Source organism: Physeter macrocephalus, chromosome 7 (genome assembly GCF_002837175.3).
Source record: "Physeter macrocephalus isolate SW-GA chromosome 7, ASM283717v5, whole genome shotgun sequence".
In the NCBI taxonomy this organism is placed as follows: Eukaryota; Metazoa; Chordata; class Mammalia; order Artiodactyla; family Physeteridae; genus Physeter; species Physeter macrocephalus.
Window position 1 is genome coordinate 78,436,332 of NC_041220.1, and position 27,301 is coordinate 78,463,632.

General features: G+C 35.8%; 1 protein-coding gene across 2 annotated transcripts in view; it reads right to left on the minus strand.

Moving 5' to 3' along the window:
- Positions 1-27,301, minus strand: part of NSUN7 (NOP2/Sun RNA methyltransferase family member 7) — a 63,616-nt gene that overhangs the window by 16,096 nt on the left and 20,219 nt on the right. The window contains exons 3-9 of one of the 2 annotated variants that reach the window (XM_028492030.2): positions 27,024-27,082; positions 26,194-26,324; positions 17,651-17,803; positions 17,132-17,315; positions 15,775-15,985; positions 3,073-3,174; positions 997-1,114 (exon numbers count right to left, since the gene is read on the minus strand). In XM_028492030.2, the coding sequence (XP_028347831.1) occupies positions 997-1,114; positions 3,073-3,174; positions 15,775-15,985; positions 17,132-17,315; positions 17,651-17,803; positions 26,194-26,324; positions 27,024-27,082 (958 nt within the window). The remainder of the gene's footprint in view (positions 1-996; positions 1,115-3,072; positions 3,175-15,774; positions 15,986-17,131; positions 17,316-17,650; positions 17,804-26,193; positions 26,325-27,023; positions 27,083-27,301) is intronic. The other variant, XM_028492031.2, reaches the window with a different exon arrangement.

Consider the following 27,301-nt stretch of genomic DNA (forward strand, 5'->3'; position numbering starts at 1 on the left):
TTCATCTATTTTTGCCATATTAAATTCTTAGAACCTTATCCCTGACAGACAAATCAAGAGTCATCCACACTAATGATTTTGGTCATGTACCTGCAATAATTCTCTTTGCCACTAGATGGAGATTTAGTTAATGCTGTGTTGAGAAGCTGGCAGAAAAAAGGTTGGCTGTTAGCTACCAACAAGAATTAGAAAATAAGGAAGTAAAGTAAGAAGGGGAATACGGATGTGGTTAACGAACATGTCCACCTGTGAACTGGCAAAGGAAAAATATAAAATTAAAAGGAGAGAGCAAACCATATACATATTAAGATGCTACTTAAGAATTACAGGAAAAGTTCAGAACAGGAGAAATAAGTAAAAAATAGGAGACATTTTAAAATACCTTATTAATTGTCACAGTCTTGAAGAACTATTGGTATCATATAGTAATCTTAAATATACTCCTTATCTTGACGTCCAGAGTTTGGATGGAGTATTACTGTTTTTCTTCTCTGCCCCTAGTTATAGCATTTTACCCAGAAGCTACTATGGTTATTCAAGCTATTCTTATCTTAGTCCTTGTGGGTGCCAAAGGCTAAATGGGTCTAAGAAACACATGTTTTCAGATAATAAACATCCAATTTTCTATTTTCTAAGGTTATTTTATACTCTTACTTTTCTTCTACTGAAGCAAAGATGTATCTAAAACTCAGGGTATAAAGTTTATACTCAATTTATCCAGAAATCAGTCAAGTCAAAGCCCAAATGTCTTTAGCGTTATTTAACAATAACAACAAAAACAAGAATCTGTTAGTGTACAAGAGAATGCACATGCCAAGCCATTGTAAAGGTTTTACAGAATCTACTTTAAAGTTGTAAGAAGTTAGGCTATTTTGGTCATATTAAAGTCTAATAAAAAGGAACTGAAATGTCTTTTACTTCTAACTCAGAAAGTCAAAATTTTTCACTTTCGAAAATATTTGTTTGAGGTGTTTAGAAGAATCCTTCCTTTCTTACCTATAAGATTGTATTTTAGTCCCGTGGTCTTGAAATTCCAGTGCTTTCTTAACAACAGCTTCATTTTCTTCTGGATAAACTGAACATGTGCAGTAAACAACTGCTTGAGCTCTAGTAACTACATTTAAAGAAGATGGAATTAATATAATGACCCCATTAACAATCCTAAACAAATCCGTTATGTTTTCAAACGTCTGTCTGTACTAATACCACATGGTTTTGATGGGAATTATTTCTATAGATGCTTGCATGGCTCCCCTTTAAAGCATCTATTAGTAATGTAGTCTGTGGCCAATAAATAAAGTAAATCTAACTGGATTGTATGGAAATCTAATCAATGTGACCAACCTAATTACAAACACAAACAAACAAATACTGCAGATTACCATAAGCTTGACACTTCCAGCTATTCTTCCACAAGCCATATCACATAACTAGTTAAAAGGACTCTAGAAACAGACAGACTTAGACGTGAATCCCAATTCTGTAACTTACTGCTGTATGAACCTGGGAAAACTACTTAACTCTCCAATTCTTCAACTGTAAAATGAGGTAATATTACTACCTGCAACTCGCTCACTTATTCACACTTACTGAGCCACCTACTACGTGCTAGGCAGTGTTCTCACCATTCAATATACACACACAAAAATCCCTGCCCCAGGGAGCTTATTTTCTATGTTTCATTGACAAGACATAAATAAATAAGAAAATTAGGGAATTCCCTGGTGGTCCAGTGGTTAGGACTCAGCGCTCTCACTGCCAGAGGCCCAGGTTCGATCCCTGGTTGGGGAACTAAGATCCTGCAAGCCACGCAGTGGCACAGCCCAAGTAAAAAAAAATATAGGGGCTTCCCTGGTGGCGCAGTGGTTAACAGTCCGCCTGCTGATGCAGGGGACACGGGTTCATGCCCCCATCCGGGAAGATCCCACATGCCGCGGAGCGGCTAGGCCCATGAGCCATGGCCGCTGAGCCTGCACGTCCGGAGCCTGTGCTCCGCAACGGGAGAGGCCACAGCAGTGAGAGGCCCGCGTACCGCAAAAAAAAAAAAATACACACACACACACACACATAGCATTAGGAAGTGACAAATGCTATAGAGCAAATCAAAGCAGATATGGAGGACAGTTAGTTTCAAAAGATTATCCTGCAATTTTAAATAGAGTAATCAGAGAAAAGTTTAAAAATGCATTATTTACCAACTTCCTCATCTTCCAATCAACTCATTTCATAGATCATATACATACTATCATATTCAAATTAATATTTTTTAATAACATCAATTAAAGGGGCAGAACTCCTCTGTGTTTTCTATTTTGCCTTATTTCTACTTCATATATGTTATATCTTCATATATTAAATCATCTATACCCTATACTTACCTTTGAGCCTTTGGAGGTCAGGATTTATCCACACTCATATCCCTAACAACCAGCTTAATATCTGACCCAGCGTAGGCATTTGATAAACATGCACTGAATTAATTAAAGTTTATATAATTTCTCAGAGACTTCTAGATTTCCATATCTACGTGTGGAAGGGCACTGGTACTCAAAATCTAAATGGTACTCAAAATCTAAATGCAGTGATTGAAGCAATAATAAAAATACTTAAAGAGCCTTGTTACTCAGACTTAAAGAGATCTAGGCTTTATCTGTAATTGCATCTCTCTGTTCTCTTTTTAGTACTAAGAGAAGTAAGAGTTTGATTAAAATTGGGATTATAGAAGAGTTAGGGGCAGGCACAATGACAACGGAAAAATTACATCAAGTAAGAAGCCAAAGAAAAGAAATAAAGAAGATGAAACTGTACAACAATGGATGTATGTAATTATTTTACTTCAGCATTAAAGAAAACTAAATTATTCTTGCTAACCTATGTTTAAAATGATCCTAAAGCATATATTTTTGAGAATTAAATTGGTAAAAATAAATATTTTGTTATTTGAAGGAACTGAGTGTTGTGAAAAATTCACTTATGGTTCACACATCATTGCCTGAATGTAACAGATAAATGAAGTATTAATGTTTCTAAGATTTACAACATATTTTCAGATTACACTGATAACAAACTTACATTTCATTGCATGTATTAGCTGTTCATATTGCTGCTGAGCAAGAACATGAAGTTTATCTTCTGACGGGCCTCCTTGAGAGAAATCTTTAAGGAAACCTGTATCTAAAAGGAAATAAATGCTTTTAAATATATCACTATTAGATGTTTTTCATATATTGCTATTATCACATTATTTAATATTTTAATCATTTTCCCTATTAATGACAGTTTTCATGGAAAATATTTATTAAAAATAAATAGGCAGGGGACTTTCCCTGGTGACGCAGTGGTTAAGAATCCACCTGCCAATGCAGGGGACACGGGTTCAAGCCCTGGTCTGGGAAGATCCCACATGCCGTGGAGCAACTAAGCCCATGCACCACAACTACTGAGCCTATGCTCTGGAGCCCGTGAGCCAAAACTACTGAAGCCTGCATGCCACAACTACTGAAGCCTACGTGCCTAGAGCCCATGCTCCGCAACAAGAGAAGCCACTGCAATGAGAAGCCCGTGCACCACAATGAAGAACAGCCCCAGCTCGTTGCAACTGGAGAAAGCCCGCACACAGCAACGAAGACCCAACCAAAAATAAACAAATTTTTAATAAATAAATAAATAAATAGGCAGTATTATAAAAATACTGACTTAAAAACTGAATTGATAAAGGTAATTTTGCTTAGTTTTAATATTATTTTTCCTTTTTTCTCCAAGTTCTTATGATATAGTCATCCAACCAGCCAAAATAAGTCATTTAGGTATAAAAAACAGAATACAGTCAGTCTGGGTACTAATAGAGGGAAAAAGATTTATTTTCCAAGGTAGAAACTGATGGGCTATAGTCAGATCTGAGTAAGAAAGAACACAAAAGGATACAGTTAAAAACATTAACTTACTGAAAGAAATTTTGGAAGAAAAAACTAGAGGGCCCGTGTGTAGCAACGAAGACCCAACGCAGCCAAAAATAAATAAATAAAATTTATAAAAAGAAAGAAATTCTTATAATAATTCTTTAAATTTCTGAAACTATTTTTAACATATTTCTTGATAATATTAACTAAGATATACTGAATACTACTCTATATAGATTATTTTATTCAACAACCCCTTGAAGCATTATTTTCCCTTTTAACATTGAAAAAACTGTTCAAGCATACATTAAACAACTTGTCTAAGGTCACACAGCTACTAGTTGAGAGCCAGGTTCTAGCTTGGCAATCTGACCAACCTTCTAACCCCTGTTTTATTCTGCCTCTCAGTAACTCCCTGCAGTATGAAAGCCAATTATTTATTTATACCATATATTTGGCTATTCCCCACTCCAGTAATATCACTAAAGGTTAATTAAACTCCATTTCTTCCCAATTTAATTTTACACTTTACATTTTTCTCTTTCATCACTTTTTAAAGGACTATTTACCCATTATTATACTCTAAAACCATATCAGCTTACCTTTTTCACCCCATTTTAAAATAATTCCAAGTTGTTAGCAGAGATCGATTTCACACATTCCTCAAATATGATAGTTTTTATGATAAACATTCTAAAATTGGTTGTAATTTTTTCAATGTTAAATTGTTTTTCAAACTAATTCATGATTTCTCACGAATCTAAGTCTTTTGGATTCATCCCCACTAAATTTATGACTAATATTTCCACCATAATCACTAGGTCAGCAGTTCCTTATTTGCTCTGGCTATTACCTCATCAAAGTACAGTTTCCTTCAAAACCCTCCTTTTTTCCAGGTTTGCCAAAGACCACTTCTTGGCTTATCCAGTCACCTCTTCAAGGATTTCAAAATATTACCAATATCCAGGAAACTTTTCACTTTCCCTCTTTTTGTCATTTGTAGTTCCCTTTGTGCTTCACCCACACCCCAGCCTCTAAATGATTTTTACCTATGGTTTATTTTGTTCTGCATTTCCACTTCAAGATGACCCAGGATAAGGCCAGAGTCTCACAGTAGTTCTAAGCTCTAGTTCTCTTAACTGGAATGCTTATTGTAGCTGCAGCTATTTCTTCCCCTCTTCTTTCAAAATCTAATTCTTCTGTGATCATTTCCCAAAGTTAGTGTGGGAATTTTCTCAGTCTACCATACTCCCATCTGAGTTGGTTAGTCTTGGAAGGAAATTTTCTGTAGCAAGACAGAATTCCACATAGTTCAGTATAAGCCCAGTTAAAAATTGTGTGGTATAGTGCAGGGGTCCCCAACCCCCAGGCATGGACCAGTAGTGGTCCGTGGCCTGTTAGGAACTAGGCCACACAGCAGGAGGTGAGCAGTGGGCGAGCGAGTGAAGCTTCATCTGTATTTACGGCCGCTCCCCATCACTCACATTACTGCCTGAGCTCCACCTCCTGTCAGATCAGGGGCAGCATTATATTCTCATAGGAGTGTGAACCCTACTGTGAACTGTGCTTGTGAGGGATCTAGGTTGTGTGGTACTTATGAGAATCTAATGCCTGATGATCTGAGGTGGAGCTGAGGCAGCGATGGTAGCACTGGGGAGTGGCTGCAAATACAGATTATCATTAGCAGAGAGGTTTGACTGCACAGAGACCATAATAAATCAATTGCTTGCAGACTCATATCAAATCGCTATCAGTTATACAGATTGCCAACAAACACATGAACGAATGCTCATCATTAATCATCAGAAAAATGCAAATCAAAACTACAATGAGATATCATCTCACACTGGTCAGAATGGCCATCATCAAAAACTCTAGAAACAATAAATGCTGGAGAGGGTGTGGAGAAAAGGGAACACTCTTGCACTGCTGGTGGGAATGTAAATTGATACAGCCACTATGGAGAACAGTATGGAGGTTCCTTAAAAAACTACAAATAGAACTACCATACGACCCCACAATCCCACTACTGGGCATATACCCTGAGAAAATCATAATTCAAAAAGAGTCATGTACCAAAATGTTCATTGCAGCTCTATTTACAATAGCCAGGACATGGAATCAACCTAACTGTCCATCAACAGATGAATGGATAAAGAAGATGTGGCACATATATACAATGGAATATTACTCAGCCATAAAAAGAAATGAAACTGAGTTATTTGTAATGAGGTGGATAGACCTGGAGTCTGTCATACAGAGTGAAGTAAGTCAGAAGGAGAAAAACAAATACCGTATGCTAACACATATATATGGAATCTAAGAAAAAAAAATGTCATGAAGAGATTAGTGGTAGGACAGGAATAAAACACAGACCTACTAGAGCATGGACTTGAGGACATGGGGAGGGGGAAGGGTAAGCTGTGACGAAGTGAGAGAGTGGCAGGGACATATATGCACTACCAAATGTAAATTAGATAGCTGGGAAGAGATATGGGAACGTATGTATATGTATAACTGATTCACTCTGTTATAAAGCAGAAACTAACACACCATTGTAAAGCAATTATACTCCAATAAAGATGTTTAAAAAAAAATCCCTATCAGTGAGTGGCAAGTGACAATTAAGCTGCCTCTTATGGAGTAGACTGGACATAAGCCACACACTTCGGGTGTCACTGTCTCCCATCACCCCCAGATGGGACCATCTAGTTGCAGGAAAACAAGCTCAGGGCTCCCACTGATTCTGCATTATGGTGAGTTGTATAATTATTTCATTATATATTACAATGTAACAATAATAGAAATAAAGTGTACAATAAGGACTTCCCTAGTGGCGCAGTGGTTAAGCATCCGCCTGCTGGACTTCCCTGGTGGCGCAGTGGTTAAGAATCAGCCTGGTAATGCAGGGGACACGGGTTCGAGCCCTGGTCCAGGAAGATCTAAGCAACTAAGAGCAACTAAGCAACTAAGCGGAGCAACTAAGCCCGTGCGTCACAACTACTGAACCTGCGCTCTAGAGCCCACAAGTCAAAACTACCGAGTCCATGTGTCACAACTACTGAAGCCTGCATGCCTTGAACTCACGCTCCGCAACAAAAGAAGCCACCGCAATGAGAAGCCCGCACACCACAACGAAGAGTAGCCCCCGCTCACCACAACTAGAGAAAGCCCGTGCGCAGCAACGAAGACCCAACACAGCCAAAAATGAATAAATGTTTAAAATTAAAAAAAAAAAAAGCACACAAAAATGTAGTGTGCTTGAATCATCCCCAAACCATCCCGCCACCCCAACCACCGGTCCGTGGAAAAACTGTCTTCCACGAAACCAGTCCCTGGTGCCAAAAAGGTTGGGGACCACTGGTATAGTGGAATTCTTTCTATAGTGTAGTATAGTGGAATGTGCTAACTAATCTGAATTTGAATCCCAGCTTTGAATCTAGCTACATGACCTCAGGCAACTTGCTAAATTTGTCTAAATCTTGGGGGTTTTTTTCCCCTTTATAAAACAGAGATAATTAAATAACACTATCCTCACAAAGTTACTGTGAATATTAAGTTATAATGCATGAACACTTCCTAGATATTGACTGGGGCATAGTTGCGCTCCATAACTATTAGTTTCTTTCCCTCAATTACTTTTTCTTCATTTTAGATTCTGTCCTTGGTAGAAATAGAAAACAGTTACTCAACATATTCTGAATGTTGGTGGAATGTCTTCTTTGTCTAATATTCTAGTTAACCATATCTATGCCTTTCACTATAAACAAGGGATTACAGTAAGAAGCAATTGCAGTTAACATACTGTGATTAAGAGCATGATTCAAAGGGCCAGAGTCAGCAGTAGTGTTTGAATCCAGGCTCTGACACCAGTCAAAAGACTCTGAGAGGCTTCAACCTCTCGTGAGCCTCAGATTCCATATTTATAAAAGAGAAATAATGAGTAACCAATTCATTGAGTTCTTGTGAGGATTTGATGAAATAATCCAAGCAAAGTATTTAGTTCAGTGCCTTATACATAAGTGCTCAATAAATGTTAATGTTAAATAATATTTCTTAATTTATTAAAGAAGCAAATAAAATATTCTCAGAATATTTAATCTGAGATATTCGTATCATAAAATATACATACTGAGGGTTAAAGAAGTCTTGAGTTTGAAACAGTCTGATCATGATTTAATTGGGATCATCTTGGAGCACAGACTCTAGAGTCAGGCAGATCTAAATCTGAATCCTAGCTCTCTTACAAACTAGTTATGTGACTTTATAAAAATGAATGAATCTTTCTGAGTCTCATTTTTTTAATCTATAAAATGCTGATAAATGTTAATGCCTATATTTTGAGCTCTGGTATATGCCAGAATAGCATACTGGCATCTGTTCTGATTGCCTACATCACTCTAATTATTGAACATTTTGAATATTCCCCTTACTCGTATCTCACAGAACTAGTATAATAAAGATTAAATGAGGTAATGGATGTAAAATAGTTTATCCATATTAAGTGCTTTACATATGGTAGTTATTCATTAATCAGATGTATCTGATATGTCATCTTAATGATTTTAAATAATTTCATTTTAAAAATATTAAAATTTCAATAATTTAGAAATTAAAAATTAAAGCAAGTACCTTCATGCTCATTTAAAATAAATTCTACTGGATTGCTAACACCCAGTCCTGAACAACGAGGTAGCAGCAGAATCACTTTAACTTTCTGTAACCTATGATCCTTTGATTCAAGGTTAATAAATGTCTCATGAAGTATTTCAATATCTGGGAGAAAAAACACAGAAAATGTATGTAAAAATATTAATTAAAAATCTTAATGCAGTATGTAATTGTATCTATTTATCATTGTTCATTTTTAAATCCTCAACCCCACAAAAAGTCATTTTAATGCAGTCAGAAAAGAGGATTATTTTCTGATAACATCCTAAAGTTAATACATGAATTCTCTTAATAGAGTTCTTTCTCCTTTACTTGAGAGAATGATTTTGAAGTTTAAATATCTTCTACATAAAATATAAACTTTCCATTCTGAACTTCAGATTCCACTTAAAGCAGTATGGTATAGTGGAGGGAAATGGCTTTTAGAGGCAGAAATACCCAAGTTTGACTCCCAACTTCACTATTTACTATCTGTGTGACTTAATCTCTCTAAGCCTCAATTTCCTTATTTGTAAAATGGGATAATAAAGCCTACACCTCATCTAATTGTAGTGAAGATTGAGATAAAGTAGTTAGGCTTAGCATGGTGCCTAGTATACAGTAAATGCTCAGTATTGGTTATTTCCCTTCCCATTTTTTAACCCCTTTTATATTCTATTTTTCCCAGAAAAAAAATTTTTTATTAGCATTTATATTTTCATTTAGCATTTTATAATTTTTATTTAGGCACAGTCTAAAGGTCCTCAGGGACCTTATAATTTAGTTTAAGAGTGTCTGCCTTCCCTCAGGTTATAACTATCTGTGACCCTATCTTAGGCCCACCCCTTCACTTCTGCAATGGCTCCCATTCCCCTTATCTGCTGAGGAATCGCTCTTAAAATTGCCCTACCCAACCCTTCTCTTGTCTGATCAATTCTTCCCTCTTTCTATTCTGTCTCTTTTGAAAAATATTTTTTAATCAAGTGGGCCTTTTTCTTTTTTCCCCTATTTTTAACTTTTTATTGTAAAAGTTTAAACATATTATGTCAAAAATAGACATAATATATAATAAATTCTCAAGTACCCATTATGGTGCTTCAACAATGAACCATTCATGCGCAATCTTGTTTCATCTATATCCACACCCACTTCCACTCCCCCATATTATTTTGAATCTATAAAATATTTCACCATATATCTCTAAAATATAAGAACCCCTTTAAAAATACAACCCCATAGGGCTTCCCTGGTGGCGCAGCGGTTGAGAGTCCGCCTGCCGATGCAGAGGACACGGGTTCGTGTCCCGGTCCGGGAAGATCCCACATGCCGCGGAGCGGCTGGGCCGTGAGCCATGGCCGCTGAGCCTGCGCGTCCGGAGCCTGTGCTCCGCAACGAGAGAGGCCACAACAGTGAGAGGCCCGCGTACCGCAAAAAAAAAAAAAAAAAAAAAAAAGAAAACCATACAACCCCATACATTTTAAAAAGTAATTCCTTATTATCATCAAGTAATAATGGCATACAATCGTGGCTCAAATTTTCCAAGTCTCACACTTGTCAAATTTTTTTTTAGTTTGTTTAAATCAGGATTTAGATAAGGTACATACATTGCAATTAGTTGATGTCTTATTTTAAATTTCTTTTTGTTTATAGGTACCCTCTCCATTTTTTCTTATAATTTACTTCTTAATGAAACATGGTTTTTTTGTACTACTAGAGTTTCCCACAGTCTGGATTTTGCTAATTACTTTCCTAAAGTGTAGTTTATTAGTAGCTGGATCTTTAGAGCTTAATTAAATTAGACTCAAGTTTTTTTTTCTTGGTGGGTGGGGAGCACAAAACTACTTCACAAGTGGCGTCACATTCATCCATTAAATTGCCTTTATGGTACCAGCAAAGGGGTTGCAAAATAGTCATATTCTACTTCCGTCTTCTCTTTTTCATTTATCACCTGGAATGCTTCTAAAAGAAGAATCTTCCCTTCCTCTACTGCTTGGTTACCCAGTGGTTCCTATTCTCTCTGGTTAACTAGGTAAAAATTCAAAGGGGTAAGTAATAAACCTGGAAGTGCTGGATCATAGGGCATGTATTTTTTCAATTTTAGTGATTAATGCTAGTTTTCCAAAGTCACTGTACAAACTTACAGTCCAACCAACGGTGTTTGAGCATTCCTAATGCTCCTTACCTTGCCAGCACATGGTACTGCCATCTTTTAAATTTTAATCATTCTGTGGATATGTGGTGGTAAGTTGTGATTTGAACTGCATTTCCCTGATTACTAATGGGGTTAAGGTACTTTTACCTAAGTTTTTTTGGTATTTGTATATCCTCTTTTGTGAAATGCCTGGTCATGTCTCTTGCACATTTTCCAATTGGGCTGTCTTTTTTATTGTTAATTTGTAAGAATTCTTTGTACACTCTGGCAAAAAAAACTCTTCATCAGTTTATATATTCCCTCTCTACAGTTTGCCTTTGTACTCTCTTAATGCATAGAAGTCCTTACTTTTTAAAAAATTTTACTGTAGTCCAATTTATCAATCTTTTCTTTTATGGTGAGTGCTTTATGTGCCCTGTTTAAGAAATCTTTACCAACCCCAGTCAAGAAGTTTTCTCCTATAACACATTCTAGATTCTAGATTTGTGTAGATGGTGTGAATCAGGGGTCATTTTTTCCCAGCACTGTTTACTAAAAAGATCTTCTCTTCCTTAATATCCTGTAGCATCAAGAGTATTGAATTGAATCTATACGGATCAACTTGGAGAGGAAACTCATCTTTATGACATTTAGTATTTCAATTCATGAACATGGTCTGTTGTTTCCATTTATTTAGGTCTTCTTTCTTTCTTTCAATAATGTTCCGTAAGTTTTATGAGGAGGTCTTACACATCTTTTACTAGATGTATTCCCAAATGTTTTATGTTTTTTTGTTCATTGTAAAAGGCATCTCTGCTTCATTTTCAAATTTTTGTTATTGGTGTATGGAAACTGAATTTGTATGCTGACCTTGTATCTAGCAACACTGCAAAAGTCATACGTGTAACTGATTCACTTTGCTGTACAGCAGAAATTAACACAACATTGTAAATCAACTATACCCCAATAAAAATTAATTTTAAAAAGGCATATGTGAAATCTATAGTTTATAGATTACTTTGTATTTTCCACATATATAATCATGTCACCTATAAATTAAAGACAATTTTATTTCTTCCTTTCCAATCTTTATTTCTTCTATTTCTTCTTTTCCTTCCTTACTGTACTGCCTATGATTCCCAGTACAATGTTGATTAGCAGTGGTGATGGCAGGCATGCTTATCTAATCCCTGATACCAGAAAGCTTTAAACATGCCATCAAGTGTGATATTTGCTGTGTATATATATAATGAATGAATGTTAAATTTTATCAAATTTCTTTTCTGCATCTATTGAGATGACCATAAAATTATTCTCCTATTAACATGATTACATAAATTGATTTTTAAGAGTTAAATCAACTTTGTATGCCTAGAATCCAGCTTATTTATAATGTATTATTATTCTTATATATTTCTAAATACAGTTTGCTAATACTTATTTCAGTTAGCTAACACTTATTTTTACAAATGTGCTAATGAGTGGCACTAGCCTATAATTTTCCTTCCTTTAGTATCCATTTTAAGTTTTTGATATTAAGGTTATAAATTAACTGGGAAGTAATCCTTCTTTTTCTATTCTCTGAAAGAGTATTATTTCTTCCTTAAAGGACTAAAGGTTTTTAAATTTTTTGCTTTGTGAGTGGGGAGATTTTCAATTATGAATTTAATAGACATTTATATCCACTAATTTTAAGATCTTAATAGATACAAGAGTATTGAGGTTTTCTATTTAATTCTTCTGTCAGTTTTGGTAAGTTGTGTTGTTCCAGGAATATGCCAATGTCATCTAAAAGTTCAAGTTTGCTCATAGTATCTTTTTATTAAGTTTTAAATGTCTCTAGGATTTGTAATAATATCTCCTTGTCCATTACTGATAAATGAATTGTTTTATAAACTTTTTTCTTGAAGAGCTAAATTAAATTAATATACTTTACCCATTTTAAAATTGTGATATATGTCTTATTATTGTTTACATATTCTAGATACAAGTCCCTTATTACATATGATTTGCAAATATTTTCTCCCATTCTGTGGGTTGTCTTTTCACTTTCTTGATAGTGACCTTTGAAGAACAAAAGTTTTTCATTTAGATGAAGTTCAATTTATCTTTTCTTTTGTTGTGCTTTTGGTGTTTAAACAGCCACTGCCAAATTCAAAGTCACAAAGTTTTACCCCTGTGTTTTCTTCTAGAAGTTTTATAGTTTTACCTCTTATAATTAGGTCTTTGATCCAGTTTGAGTTAATTTTTGTATATGATTTGAAGTAAGGGTCCAACTTCATTCTTGTGCACGTGGATATCCAGTTATCCCAGTACCATTTGTTGAAAAGACTATTCTTCCCTTGTTGAATGGTCTTGGCGCACTTGTCAAAAATCAATTGACCGTAAATGTAAGGTTTTACGTCTGGATTCTCAATTCTATCCACTGATCTACATGTTTATCTTTATGCCAGTCCCACATTGTCTTGATTACTAAAGCTGTATAATGAATTTTGAAATCAGGAAGTGTGAGTCCTATAACTTTGTTCTTTTTCAAGACTGCTTTGGCTACTCCAGGTCCCTCAGATTTCCATGTGAATTTTAGGACAGAATGTCAATTTCTGCAAAAAAGCCAGCTAGCGTTTTTATAGGGATTGCATTAAATCTGTATTTTTTCATGGATTCTTTAGAATTTTCTATATACAGAGCATTTTATCTGCTGATTCTAGATAATGTGGCTTTATATATTTTGAGACTATGTTATTATGTACATACTTCTTAGTACTGGTATATTTTCCTGATGAATTAAACATGCTATACTTCTAGTAAGTTTTCTTGACGTAACACTACTTTGTCTGTAGTTCTTTTTGTTAGTATGTTCACTGAATATCTTCTTCTGTCCTTCTAAGTTTTTTTTTTTTTAATATCCTTTTATGTAAGGGGTATCTCTTATAAATAGCATTTTAAAGTTGATCTTTAAAAATCCAGTATTGATGTTCTTTGTCTTGTAATTCAAGTATTAGTCATGCATATTTAATATGTTTACTTATTGATTTATAAATACATATTTTTTTAAAGTTTAATCTACCTACTTCCTTTCTATTTGTCTTGCCTTTTATACATTACTATGGTGATTCCAATTCCATATTCCACCCCTCCCCTTTAGTTATTAGTTTTACATTCTTTTATTATTTGTTTATTGTTTGCCCCTGATATTATAACACATACCACTGACTTAATAATTTACTACTTTTATCATTTCTTAGACAAAGCAAGGACGATAGAACACATTAATTCCACTTCCTTCTCTAAATTATGTGCCATTCTTGTAATGTATTTTAATTACATATAACACAAATATTGTTAGCTCCACAAGACATTAGTTTACAGTCCCACAAGACACTGGACTACAATTATTTAGATTTACCTATGTACTAATCTTTTCCATTGCTCTTCATTTCTTCCAGCATCTACAACCTTCTGTATGAGATAATATTCCTTCTACTCAAACAATAATCTTTAGTAAACCCTTTATTGTATCTGCTGGTAACAAACTCAGACTCTCTTTTTCTGAGAGTATCTTTATTTCAAAGGAAATTTTTGCTGAGTATAGAAATCTAGCCTGACATTTTCTTTCTGTACTATGAAGATATTGTTTGTCTCTGGCCTCAGTTGTTTCTGATGAAAAGTTAATTTTTAGTTTTATTGCTATCTCATCAAAGGTAATATGTATTATCTCCCTGGCTGCTTTGAACATTGTTCTTTGTCTTTGGTTTTCAGCAGTTATGCTATGATGTGCCTACTATGTTTTTTACACATTTATTTTTATTGGAGTTCATAGGGCTTCTCGAATCTGTGACTTTAATCAATTTTTAAAAACTCCCAGTCTGAATTTCACATATTGTTTCTTCCCAGTTCCTTTTCTCCTCTCTTTCTGGATTCCTAATCACAACATACCTGAGATCACTGGATCACTGAATCTCATGTGTATTTTATGGTCTCTTCCATATTAGTCATCCTTTTGTCTCCTGATGCTTCAGTCTGGATAGTTTTTTCTGACTGATCAGTTCACTTATTGCTTCTTTTAGTTTTAACCTACTGTTAAATCTATCTGTTTATTTCTTAATTTCACATATTGTATTTTTCAATTCTAGAATTTTCTTCTGAGTTTTTTAAAAATTATAGTTTCCAGTTCTCTGCTGAAATTCTGCAGCTTGTCATTTAGTCTCTTCAGCATATTAATCATAGTTAAAGTCCACATCTGATACCTCCAGTACCTGGACCTTTTGTGCGTTTGCTTCTCTTCCAGTATTTTTCTCTTTATTTCACTCACATCTTTTTTCTATTTTGTCTGATTTTTATTTTTTTGAGTGCCAGACACAGCATGTGAAAAAAATTAGGAGATAATATGAGATCCAGGATGATGTTACTTTCTCCCAGAGAGAATTTACTTTTGCCTCTGGCAATCCCAGATCACCTTAATCCAACTGGGAATTGAGATGACTGGAATCTGGGCTTCAATTCATCAGAGGATTGATCACTACCCAGGGTATACTTCTGTGCTCCAATGAAATCCTGGGTATTTACCAGTCTACCTCTCCATGTCAAACCCTGAATTCTACTTATTGTCTCGCTGACCCTGTGAATCTGTCAAAAGATTTGTTTAGTTTTTCAGCTTCACTGAACCTATAATGAAATGTTACCTTTTGTCACAGCATCATCCAATGGAAAAATTCTTTAAGAATAAGAAGCCTAAGGACTTAGCATCTGGTCCTAGATATTATCTTTGTCCCTTAAGAACTCCTGTGATTGTGTTCTTATTTATTAAAAGATGACAATTTCTACCACTTTAATTATAGTTTGAAACTCAAATTATGCAGTAGTTAAATGTCAAGCAATATACCAAAGTGCCAATATATTCATTAATTTAAACTGCAGTTGTTTAACCAATATTAAGTAACAAGAACAGCCTGATATAATACAGATTAGTGGGGATTTTAGGAGTATAGTTCATTTATAGAGTGTTATATTACAAGAGATAACAAATTCAAATATTTTTAACATTTCTAAATCTTATAGAACATTACCAACAAACAAATAAATATTTGTACATACTTTTACATCCCATTTTTGTGAAAAGGTTCTTCAGGTCAGGATCCTTAGCTTGTGATTGTACTCCACACACAAATATTTTTGAGGTATTATTGTTTGTCAAGACTGACATATGGGCAACTGTGTACCACGAACCTGTATTGACCATTAAGATATCATCATCCATATTTAATAAAGCCTCTACAGAATGGACAGCAAGACTTCGAGATTTGTCCTACAAGATAATGGTACAATTAGAATTTCAAAGGGTTTGACTAGAAGCATGTACTGACTTCTTTTTGCCTTAGGTAAAACAAAGTACTGGCAGAAATTCTGAAGAGATACCTAACACATTCGAGGTTTAAAACATCTTAACATATGTTAAAATATAAACTTAACAAAGATAACTGATATAAACTGATTTAAAACAATACCCTAACTTTGTTTAGCCTAAATTATGACTGTTATCATTTAACTTTTATACAGTGATAAGGCAATGCCAAAATCCCCAAAATGTGATTAACAGATTACTGATGTCCTGCCTTAGCTCCCATTCTTAAGCCTTCATGAAAATGCACCCATTTGCTACTGCCATTCTTTCTTCCCCATTACACTGTCATCTAAATGGCTGCTAGCTCACAGAGGTTAAAAGTAAGATGGTTGACAAGCTTATAAAAGGGGGCTGGACAGATGAGTTTCTGCAACTGATCTCAGTGCTCAATAAGGTGTCACAACAAAATAAGGCCAAGAGACTCTGCCCAAGAATGCAGGTACTATGAAGGGATAAACCTTACAAAACCAAGGTGAATCTGAGGCAAGAACTTAAATCTAAGTACGTAAAAATTAATTTAACCTGATTTCTTTTAATTTTTCATTCTACTGAAACCACATTATACCTCACATTCTCTTCCTGCATTGACAGCCATTTATATATACACATCTTACAAATCAAAGCTGTAGGAATATAGTAAAGAGATAATGGGAAAGTATTACACATTGCATTTTCAACCGCAGGATGGCACTAGCATCATCCCCAGAAATGGAAAGAAGAAAAGGAATCATTGTGCCTTCTCTTGAATCCTCCCTTGGGAGAGAAAAATATAGCCTTTTAGCTGTAGGCAATAAGAGTTCCCCCATCTGTGGTGTCTAGGAAGAATATGTTCTTCACAATATGCCCACTTCACATGAGGCAAAGATGCCAAAGTATAAAACGAAAACGGATTGGAGGGATATTAATTTTATTCAAGGTGAGAATTAGGCCTTATAAACCTCCTTGATAAGCTATACAAAATATAACCAATTTGTTAGGTTTTATTTTTAAGTGGAGGAATTCTCTGGGTGAGCAGGATTACTGAGAATCACAATGAAAGTGTTAGTTTACCTGAAATACAAGATTATAATCTTTGAAAAGATCTGTATTTAGAAGATCACTTTTAAGATGAGATGGAAAAATTAAGACATCATAGCAATGTTGATCCACAGCAAAGACTTTATTATCAATATGCAACACAGATTTGACTTTATTATAGCCTTTTTTCTTCAAACTATGATAAACTTCTTCAGGGCTGTAAATATATAACATTAGGTTTTAGTTACAAATATAATACATCAAAAGTGTATTTAACACTAGAATCTTTTTCCTACAATAAATAAAAATATCACTGCATATGTTGCATCTAACGGAACTTATAATTTTAGCCAACAATAAGTTGAAAAACAGAGACAAAAAAGTTAACACATTTATGTAATTACTTTCAGTAATCTGGTGATAAAATCCTGAACAATGATTCCCCAATCACTCCCCCAGATGAGCCCGCCATCCATTAAAAAGGTAATATTTCTTATCACATTATTTTGAAAGGCAAGTGACTTAAATAAAGAATTTGATTAGAAATCTTACCTGATTTTACACGTATTTATCCAAGCATAAAGTGGCAAAGTTGAGGCCCTTAGTTCCTGGTTCCTAACTGTTTCTGGAAGAATGTGGTAAATTGAAAGGGCATCATGTTTGATTCGACATCTTGCCAATGCCGCAGCCAATTTTGTCTTAAAACTAGAAATAGAAAATCCATTCTTGGTAAGTACTGCATTGAAGACAAGACTATCAATTTTCTACTAGAAACATTAACAATGAGATTTAGAATTTTAACAAATACTTCTATAATTCTATTTCAAATTTTTGAAGTCTAAAATTAAAATTTGCCATATTTAAAAATGGAAATCCAATCATCCTTTTTTTCAGTTTTTGATGTCTCTGTATAGTTGTGTATCTCCTCAAATATTTTTTTAAATTAATTAATTTATTTATTTATGGCTGTGTTGGGTCTTTGTTGCTGCACGTGGGCTTTCTCTAGTTGTGGCGAGCGGGGGCTACTCTTTGTCGTGGTGCGTGGGCTTCTCATTGTCATGGCTTCTCTTGTTGCGGAGCACGGGCTCTAGGCGCGCAGGCTTCAGTAGTTGTGGCATGCAGGCTCAGTAGTTGTGGCTCGCGGGCTCCAGAGCACAGGCTCAGTAGTCGCGGCGCATGGGCTTAGTTGCTCCGTGGCATGTGGAATCTTCCCGGATCAGGGCTCAAACCCGTGTCCCCTGCATTGGCAGGCGGATTCTTAAACACTGCGCCACCAGGGAAGTCCTCCTCAAATATTTAAAACAATTGCTGGCTGAGAGACAAATTTCATGTAGTGAAAAAGGTGTAGGATTTAGAGTCAGACAAACTTGAAGTTAAATTCAGGCTCTGTCACTTACTAGCTGTGTGACCTCAGGTGTGATACTGAATCTCTCATCAGCCTCAGTTTTCTCATCTGTAAAATGTGATCAGCTCACCTTGCAATTAATGTGGTGATTAATATCATGTGTGTAAAATACTTAGCACAGTGCCTAGCACATGGCAGGCACTCATTATAGGTCAGTTATTATTATCAGAGATGGCAACAGTGTACTCTTGATAAGATTAAGGAACTTTCATGAATCTGTATCAAGTCCTTCCCAGTTCTGACTAACCCATACCTCAAAATTCCAAATAAAAGAAAAGAAAAACAAGAACTGGTTAGCATAACCATGAAGACCCAATGATATATTTCTTTTAATGTCATAGCCCAAATTTTCAATAAATGAGAATACAGGACTTACTCTTGACCTATATTCATAGCATTTTCACAATAGGAATCTAATTGAATAATAAACCTCAAGGATAACCTTGAATGAGAAATGAGGAAGAGATGCCACAAAAAGTCAAGTTCCTTGAGAGTGGTGTATGTGGCTGCAGAAAGCTTAATAAGACAGAGATAGAGACAGAGAGCGAGAGTCGGGGGTGGGGAGGGAGGGAGAGAGGGAGGGAAACAGGGAAAGAGGATGAGAACACTGGGGCACTTGAGGGGTGGGGAGAGGGAAGGGTTATCAAACATTAAGCCTTCTGGGGCTATCATAGGATTAGATTTGTGGGAACTTCCCTGGTGGCACAGTGGATAAGACTCCGTGCTGCCAATGCAGGGGGCCCAGGTTTGACGTCTGGTCAGGGAACTAGATCCTACATGCATGCCACAACTAAGAGTTCTCATGCCACAACTAAGGAGTCTGTGTGCTGCAACTAAGACCCAGTGCAACCAAATAAATTAATTAAATTAAATTTTAAAAAAGAATTAGATTGGTATAGTGCTATGTCCTAATGTCATAGAACTACAGCAAGGGACATTAAAAATAATTATATATTAATGCACATCAAAGAATAAATTAAAATAAAGGGGATGAGTAACTGTTCTATATTATACACTGAGATGTTCTGAGAACAGACTATTTTTGACTAAACAGTCCTTCCAAATACCTACGTAGTTCGAATTTACCATAATAAATGCTACTGACAATTATTCAATCATTAAATATAAAGATCAGAGATGTGAAGCCTAGAAAAATGTATGTGTTGTGTATATACAGGGAGTATAGGGAGAAAAGATTTTCCAAAACCCAGATAGCAAACATTTTGGACTGTGAATTTTAATATAATTTAATCATATAAAAAGTAACTTGAAGTATATGTACAGTTATAAAGATTCTTATATAAATATACAGTATCAGATTGAGGACAAAGACCAAATCCAAATGCTATTAGGATAACCAGATATATCACTTCCATAAATAAAATATTCTGTGATTACTAAAAAAACTTCCATAGCTTTAAGGTAGACTGCAGTGATGAAAATGAAAGCAAAAACAGCCTTTCCCAATATTCTTGATCCAGAACTCCATTTCCTGCTACAATTTGTGTTATGGCAGAGTTGCTTAATTATCTTTTTATCAGCATCCCTGTTATACATGTAGCCAGAGCTTTCTTTCTATATGTTAAATTGTAGTTATATAATTCCTAAGCTTAAATCTTAAATGAACCCATTAGCTACAGGCCAGAATCCAAACTCTTTATCATGACACACAAGGATATTAATAATTTAACCTGAACCAACTCTTCCTTTCTCAATTCTCACCACTCACATCCATAAATCTACCTCTAGTCACACACTGAACTATTTGCCACTCTTGCTTACATGCCACATCCATTCCCCTCTTTCTCTACTTTGCTGTTCCTCTGCCTCTCCAGCCAGTATGGTTTGGACTCTGCAATCAGATTACCTGGGTTCAGATTCTGGTTCCACTAATTACTAGCTGTGTGACGTTAGACAAGTTACTTCACTTCTCTAAGCTCTAGGAATTAAGAAGTAGTATCTAACTTATAGAATGGTTGCAAAGATACTTTTGAATGTATTTAAAGTTAAGTTATTCAAGAAATGATAATGATTAATATGCTTATTCTTGTTTTTTTTTTTTTGGCTGCGTCAGGTTTTAGTTGAGGCACACGGGGTCTGCATTAAGGCATGAGAGATCTTTCATTGCAGCACATGGGTTTCTCTCTAGTTGTGGCGTGCAGGTTTTCTCTTCTCGAGTTGTGGCATGTGGGCTCCAGAGCGTGTGGGCTCTTTAGTTGTGGCGCACGGGCTTACTTGCCCCGCGGCATGTGGGATCTTAGTTCCCCGACCAGGGATCGAACCCGTGTCCCCTGCAGTGGAAGGTGGACTCTTTACCACTGGACCACCAGGGAAGTCCAATATGCTTATTCTTTTATTACTAGTATTAATCAAGTACTGTTATCAAACCTGAGCTATAAAGATTAAAAGATAGATTCTACCCTAAGTAATTTACAATTAGGTGGTAAAACAGACATATAAACAAATAATTATAGCTCAACATGGTTAATGTTATAAGATACATAGATAAAGAAGAGAGTAAATGTATTGGAAGAAGAACAAAATCAGCCTAAAGGGACTTCCAAGAGGAGAAGCCTGAACTAGTAAAGGAGGAGCAAGAATTTTCCAGACCACAAGGAGAGAAAAGACATACAGACAGAGGGCAGTGTACCGTAAAAAATGGAGATGTTAAACAGCAAAGCATATTTACAGAGCAATGTTTCCATTTAGAGCAGAAACCTACAGGTTTCTATTCTAAGCACCACTTCCCTTCTGAGAACAGAAACTTCCCCTCTTCTGAAAAATGTTCCTCTCTTCCCTCCATTCGTATAATTTTCTTGGGAGGTGTTCCTAACTGACTGTGTCTCCTTGACTACAGTTGATTGGGAGAGGGTGAGCACTTGACCCAAACCAGAGTCGAGCGAATTTTTGTGCGTAGCAACTGAGAGTCAACCCAGTCTTTCTAGTTTTTGTGCTGTGTACGATGTAAAGCTCCTGAGTAGTCAGCAGCCAAGTTTCCCATTCTATGAACAGAAAAAAAGATCCAAGAATGAAGGGAAAGCACACAAAGAGGCAGAGACTAGAGTCGAAGAGAGTCCTGATGATACTTGAGCCACAGGATTTAGTTAGTAGAAGCGTAGCCACATCAATGTCTTTCTTGCAAGTCTCATCGTTCAATTCTTCCGTGTGATACCTTATAATAAAATTTCTCTTTTGTCTAATCTAGTTTGAGTTGGAGTCCTGTGTGTTGTCAAAAAAGAATCCTACCTAATACAAAAAAGGTTTTACTCCGTTTTGGCTTCAAATTTTCAGAAATTTTATCTAACAATGAACAAAATATTTCAAGTTTTTGCTGTTGTTGTTGGTTTGTTTTGCTTTTTGTTTTTGTTTTGTTTTGTTTTGGCCACACCACATGGCTTGTGGAATCTTAGTTCCCTGACCAGGGACTGAACCCAGGCCCTCCGCAGTGAAAGTGCCGAGTCCTAACCACTGGACTGCCAGGGAATTCCCAAAATATCTCAAGTTTTGGAGTGCCATTAGTAATGCCTAACACAAAAGAAATATGGTTCTCTTTAAATATAAATTGAATATTTTCTTAATGCCAAAGGATAATCTTCAGTGAACTGCTTGAATTTCCCATACAAATATAAAATCAGACATCATACTGACAACTGTTTCAGAATATTCACTAGGTAAGTGAAATGCACTAAGAGTTTCCAAAGAAGGGGTGGAGAGAATGAGAGACAAAAACCCATGAACAAGTGTTTAGGGAGCATTTCAGCAAATGAGAAACCCTGGAGCATTATGTGAATGAGAAAACTGAGAAATAGAAGAAAAGGGATATATCCAAGCAAATGTGATTTATCCCAAAAATCCCTGGTTGGTTTTAACATTCATAAATCATTCAATGTGAATTACCTTACCACATTAATAGAATAAAGGAGAAAAACATGATCATTTCAGATGCTCATCCCAAAACTCTGATCTGTTTTCTTAATTTAGTAAGACTACAGTTTTCCTCTTGAGAGCCTCCTTCCCGCACTGCAGTTGGAAAGTACCTGTAGGCATATAGCCAGGACTATTCTAGGGCTCATCTCATTTGTTTTCATTCTCTCAAGGATCAAAATTCTGTGCTGCTTTTTTGTCTAATGTCCAAAATCTTTGCCTCATATATTTTGTCCATCTAGTTGTTTACAGGAGGAATATAGTGTGATCCTAGATACTCTGTCATGACTATATAATCACTTTTTTAAAATATCACTTTACCTGCCATGTGGAACAGATTGTGAAAAAGTAAGAGTTACAGGCAGGGAAGGAGGACTACTATTGCAGTAGTCTAAGTGACACATTATAGTGGCTTAGATTTGGACAGTAGGAGTGGAAATGGAAACAAGTAGACACATTCAGCATGTTTTCCAATTGGAGTTACAGAACTTGATGTATTAGGTGTGGTAAGGGCACCGGGGAGGGGAGGAAAGAGGAATCAAGGATGATATCTAAGAAGCTGGCAGTGCCTTAATTGTAATGGGGAAGGTTTCAGGACAGCTTTGGGTGGTTTGGAAAGGTGTACTACTAAGGTTTTCCTCTCCTTTTGCCTCTCTACTCTTTCACTGCCCATTCTCCAGTTCTGCCTCACCAAAGCCCAACAAATTATTTGGCAGAATCAGATTCTTGGGCTAGTGTAAGGCAGCGGTGGGGAGTAAGAAAGGGAGAAGCTGTGGTCTCCTTTTATTTAACCCAGTCACATAGTATTTAAAATATAGTTGCATTTTGTACAAGGAATGAGTTCTTAAAGACCTTGCATATGTCAAAAATGATAATAGGTGTCATCTTGGATTATATCTCTAAAGCTATGAACAAATGAAGAAAAAGATACAAGTTGGACTAATAAGAACCTGCTATATAAAAAAATAAATAAAAGAAAATTCAAAAGAAAAAGATACAAGTTGGTATATAGAGTGATAAAACACAAGGATCTCTGGAAGAGACAATAACAACAAAGATCAAACACAATTTTCATAAGGAAGAAATAATTCTTTCAATTTCTTGCTAAATAATTACTTCTATCACCTCTTAAAATTAGTCTTCGTCTTCTTGGTAGAAACATTACTAAAGTATACTTCAAGCTTACAATGATTCTATTTCCCTGGGGACAACAGTGCCCAGCCCCAAGCCACAGATGATCTACAGAGGTTGGCCGCTACCATTCTGTCTCAGTTCAGAATTCTGCTCCATTGGCTATGGGGGACTGGCCCAGGGGAATGCACCTGACCTACATGGAGCCAATCAAATTCCCAGGGGAGGGATTATAATTTAGAGTTGGGGTTAGAGACAATAAGTTACTCTAAGTGAAGAAACTAACATACAACTGTAACAAGTAAGCTCAAGACCTGGAGTGCAATAGTAGGGCTTTCTCCATGTAGACTAGAGAAGCAGAGAAGGCAGATCTGCAGAGGAAAAAAGAATGAAGCAGATATTAAGAGAGAAGCAGAGTTAAAAAGATAAAGAGACAAAGAAGCAGAGATAAAGAAGGTCCTGACATCTTTCCACTTCCTGCTTTCATCCTCTTCCTGAGTCTCTGAGTTGCATGACACATTCCAATATCTTTATAGGAACATTTTCCATTTTGCTCAGGCTAACTGAAGATGGCTTCTATTACTTGAAAGCTGAGACTCTTGATTAAAACCCTTTAGTGTTATCTTTATACATGTATTTTCTCAGCATTATTTTTATCATTATACATGGATTTTTTTCAGTGTTATCTTTATATAAGTATACTGCACTACTGTTCTCTGCAATTCAATCACTAAATACACGCATTTCTCCTATAGCATATTATGAATTGAGTATAGCATGAATTGGGTATGAAATAACTTATTAATGTGGGAATAAGATCTGCATTATATGAAGCTCTGTTGGTTTGCGTAGGGGGAAAAACTGCACTGACAAGAATGGAACCAGATGTGTGTCAAGGCAGGAGGTAGCATGGTATGTATTATGGGGAAAGGGAAAAATCTGGAGAATCAGGAACCTTAGACAGTAATATCTTCTGGTTCCTCTGGTCTCCTGAGCCATGACCTTTGCTTGTCCTATTTCCTGTCTGGCTTGCTAACATTCTCAGCTAAAAATCTGCTGCTCATGAAACCACAGTCTGGTCTTTCTTACTTGGTTGAAGCCGTGTGGCTTTCCTAACCTCAGCTCTCATTATGCTCACTGAGACTAAGTTGAGACTTCCATGAACATCTCCTGAGTCCTGACTAAGTCAAACAGAAACTGACAGCAGCGCAGGAAAGCTGAAACTCAGAGCCTGTCCCAGAGCATACTGCCCCACCAACTTTTCTCTGATGTATCTGCATCCATCGTGGGTGCCAGTCCTCAGAGGCAGGTTGCCCAGTACTGGTATGGGGGGTGAAGAAGTTGCCCAGAAAACTATGCAGTAATCAGGGGCAAGATCCTTACTTATCTAACACAGAGCGTACATACATCTGATTGCTTTTGTTTTTCTCCATCTCCAAATTTCTCAAGGCTACAACTGACATGAGATATGACTATGTCATATCTTTCATCTTCTAGAGTAATTTAGCCACCACTCACTATCTTAAGTGGAAGGAGTAGTAGCATATAAATGGTTATAAATCCTGGGCTCTAGAGTCAGCATTCCTGAATGTGTATTCTCGCTACTCCCCTTTCTAGCTCTATGGCATTAGGCAGGGTCCTTTAACATGTCTGTGCCTCAGTTTTCCCATGTGTAAAAATACAGGTTGGTAACAATATCTACCTCAAAGAGTTGTTATGTAAAGAGCTTCTTATAACAGTGATTGATACATATTAAGTGTTCAATAAAGGTAAGTTATTACTATAACTCCATTACGTGAGTCCTCTGGTCTCAACCTTCAATACTGTAAGTGAAACTGCTTGAGTTTCCCATAATATAAAATATAATATAAAATAATATAAAATGAGATATGACAACTGTTTCAGATTATTCACCTGGTAAAAATCTTCCTACAAGACTGCTGTTGTTGCTATATTGTGCTTTCTATTAAGGTTCAACAATGTAATAACAAAAGCCCTAACGACAGTAGCATTTAATACTGATTGACCATCTACTAAGTGTCTGACTCTAAGCTCAGCATTTTATATGCATTAGTTTAATTAATTCTCCCAACCACCTTTTTAGGTAGATGCTATTATTATCCCCATACTAGGTTTCTGCTGATATTTAGGATAAAAGGAAAACAAATTTAAAACATGTTAGTTTTGTTCTTAACTACTAACATGAAGTTGTAGATTTTTTTTTTTCAACTTGGAAGAGTGATAGGTTCTTATCTACTGTTGGAATTTTCTTGTTTGATACATGTTAGTTTTTTTTTTAAAGAGCTATAAACAAAGCCAGGTAAACAAATAATAGCTGTTTCAAATGAAGTGTAACTTAAGTACGTGCTAAAAATTGTCAGGAATTTTTCATCATTTTCCAAATACTTACAAGTTGGATCTTACAATTCAAGCTTTGAAAAACAACTTGAATTTAAGCAGACTATTTACCCTGTTCAAGATGTGTTTGTAAAGGAACTCAAGAAACTTATGAACTTTTATATTTTTTCTCTATAAAATTTTAACACTTATCTACACATTATATTGTATACAATTTCACCAGTGAAAATACCAATAATGATTTCATATAAAACATTGTTTTCACCTTTACAATTACCTGTTAAGAAGGTTCTCTACTTCTACAACTTCTGCTATAGACTCTTCATTATCAGAAAGGAGACGAGCTTGAAATTTTCTATCTTGGAAATCATACAGCATCACAATGATAAGACTGTTCAAATGATCTGGCTACCAAGAGGAAACACACATAAAGAAAAGCATACAAACAATAACTAATAGCAATATTTTCCATTCCATTGTTTTTCATAAGAGAGCAGTCATAAAAATATGACTATTTTTACATAGTCTGGTTGAACTGGGAGATAGAAGAGGACTGCAAAGGAACTTCCCTGGTAGCACAGTGGTTAAGAATCCGCCTGCCAATGCAGGGGACACAGGTTGAGCCTTGGTCCGGGAAGATCCCACATGCCGCAGAGCAACTAAGCCCGTGCACCACAACTACTAAAGCACGCACTCCTAGAGCCTGTGCTCCACAACAAGAGAAGCCACCGCAATGAGAAGCCCACACACCACAACAAAGAGTAGCCCCCGCTTGCTGCAACTAGAGTGCCCGCGCACAGCAACAAAGACCCAACGCAGCCAAAAATAAATAAATACATACATACATAAAAGAAAAAAAGAAAAGGACTGCAAACTAGAAAAAAAATCCAATAAAAAATAAACCTTTCAAAAAGGACAATTTTTGGCAGATTCATCAAAATGAAAGGAGTAGGATCTATATTAGAAGACTTAGAAGTATGAGAGTTAAGGATGTGTTTTGAAGAAGTCCCAGCATTAAACAAACTAGTTATTTAAATCTGAAGGCTTTTTAGTACTTTCTAAATAACAACCACAAGACAGGTAATTATATAAAAGTTATACACTTACTATTGTGGTGCTTGGGAAGATATAGCTGTCTATTAATATAGTTTCCAAAATATCTTGAACTACAAGACAAGGAAAATGTCTGTTACTGAAAATTCCAAAGCTGAAAATGAAAACTTTGGAATCAAAATACACTTTGGACAATGCTATAAAATACTTTTACTTTCACATCTAAAACATATCTAATTCTTTTTTTTTTTTTTTTTTTTTTTTTTTTTTTGTGGTACGCGGGCCTCTCACTGTTGTGGCCTCTCCCGTTGCGGAGCACAGGCTCCGGAACC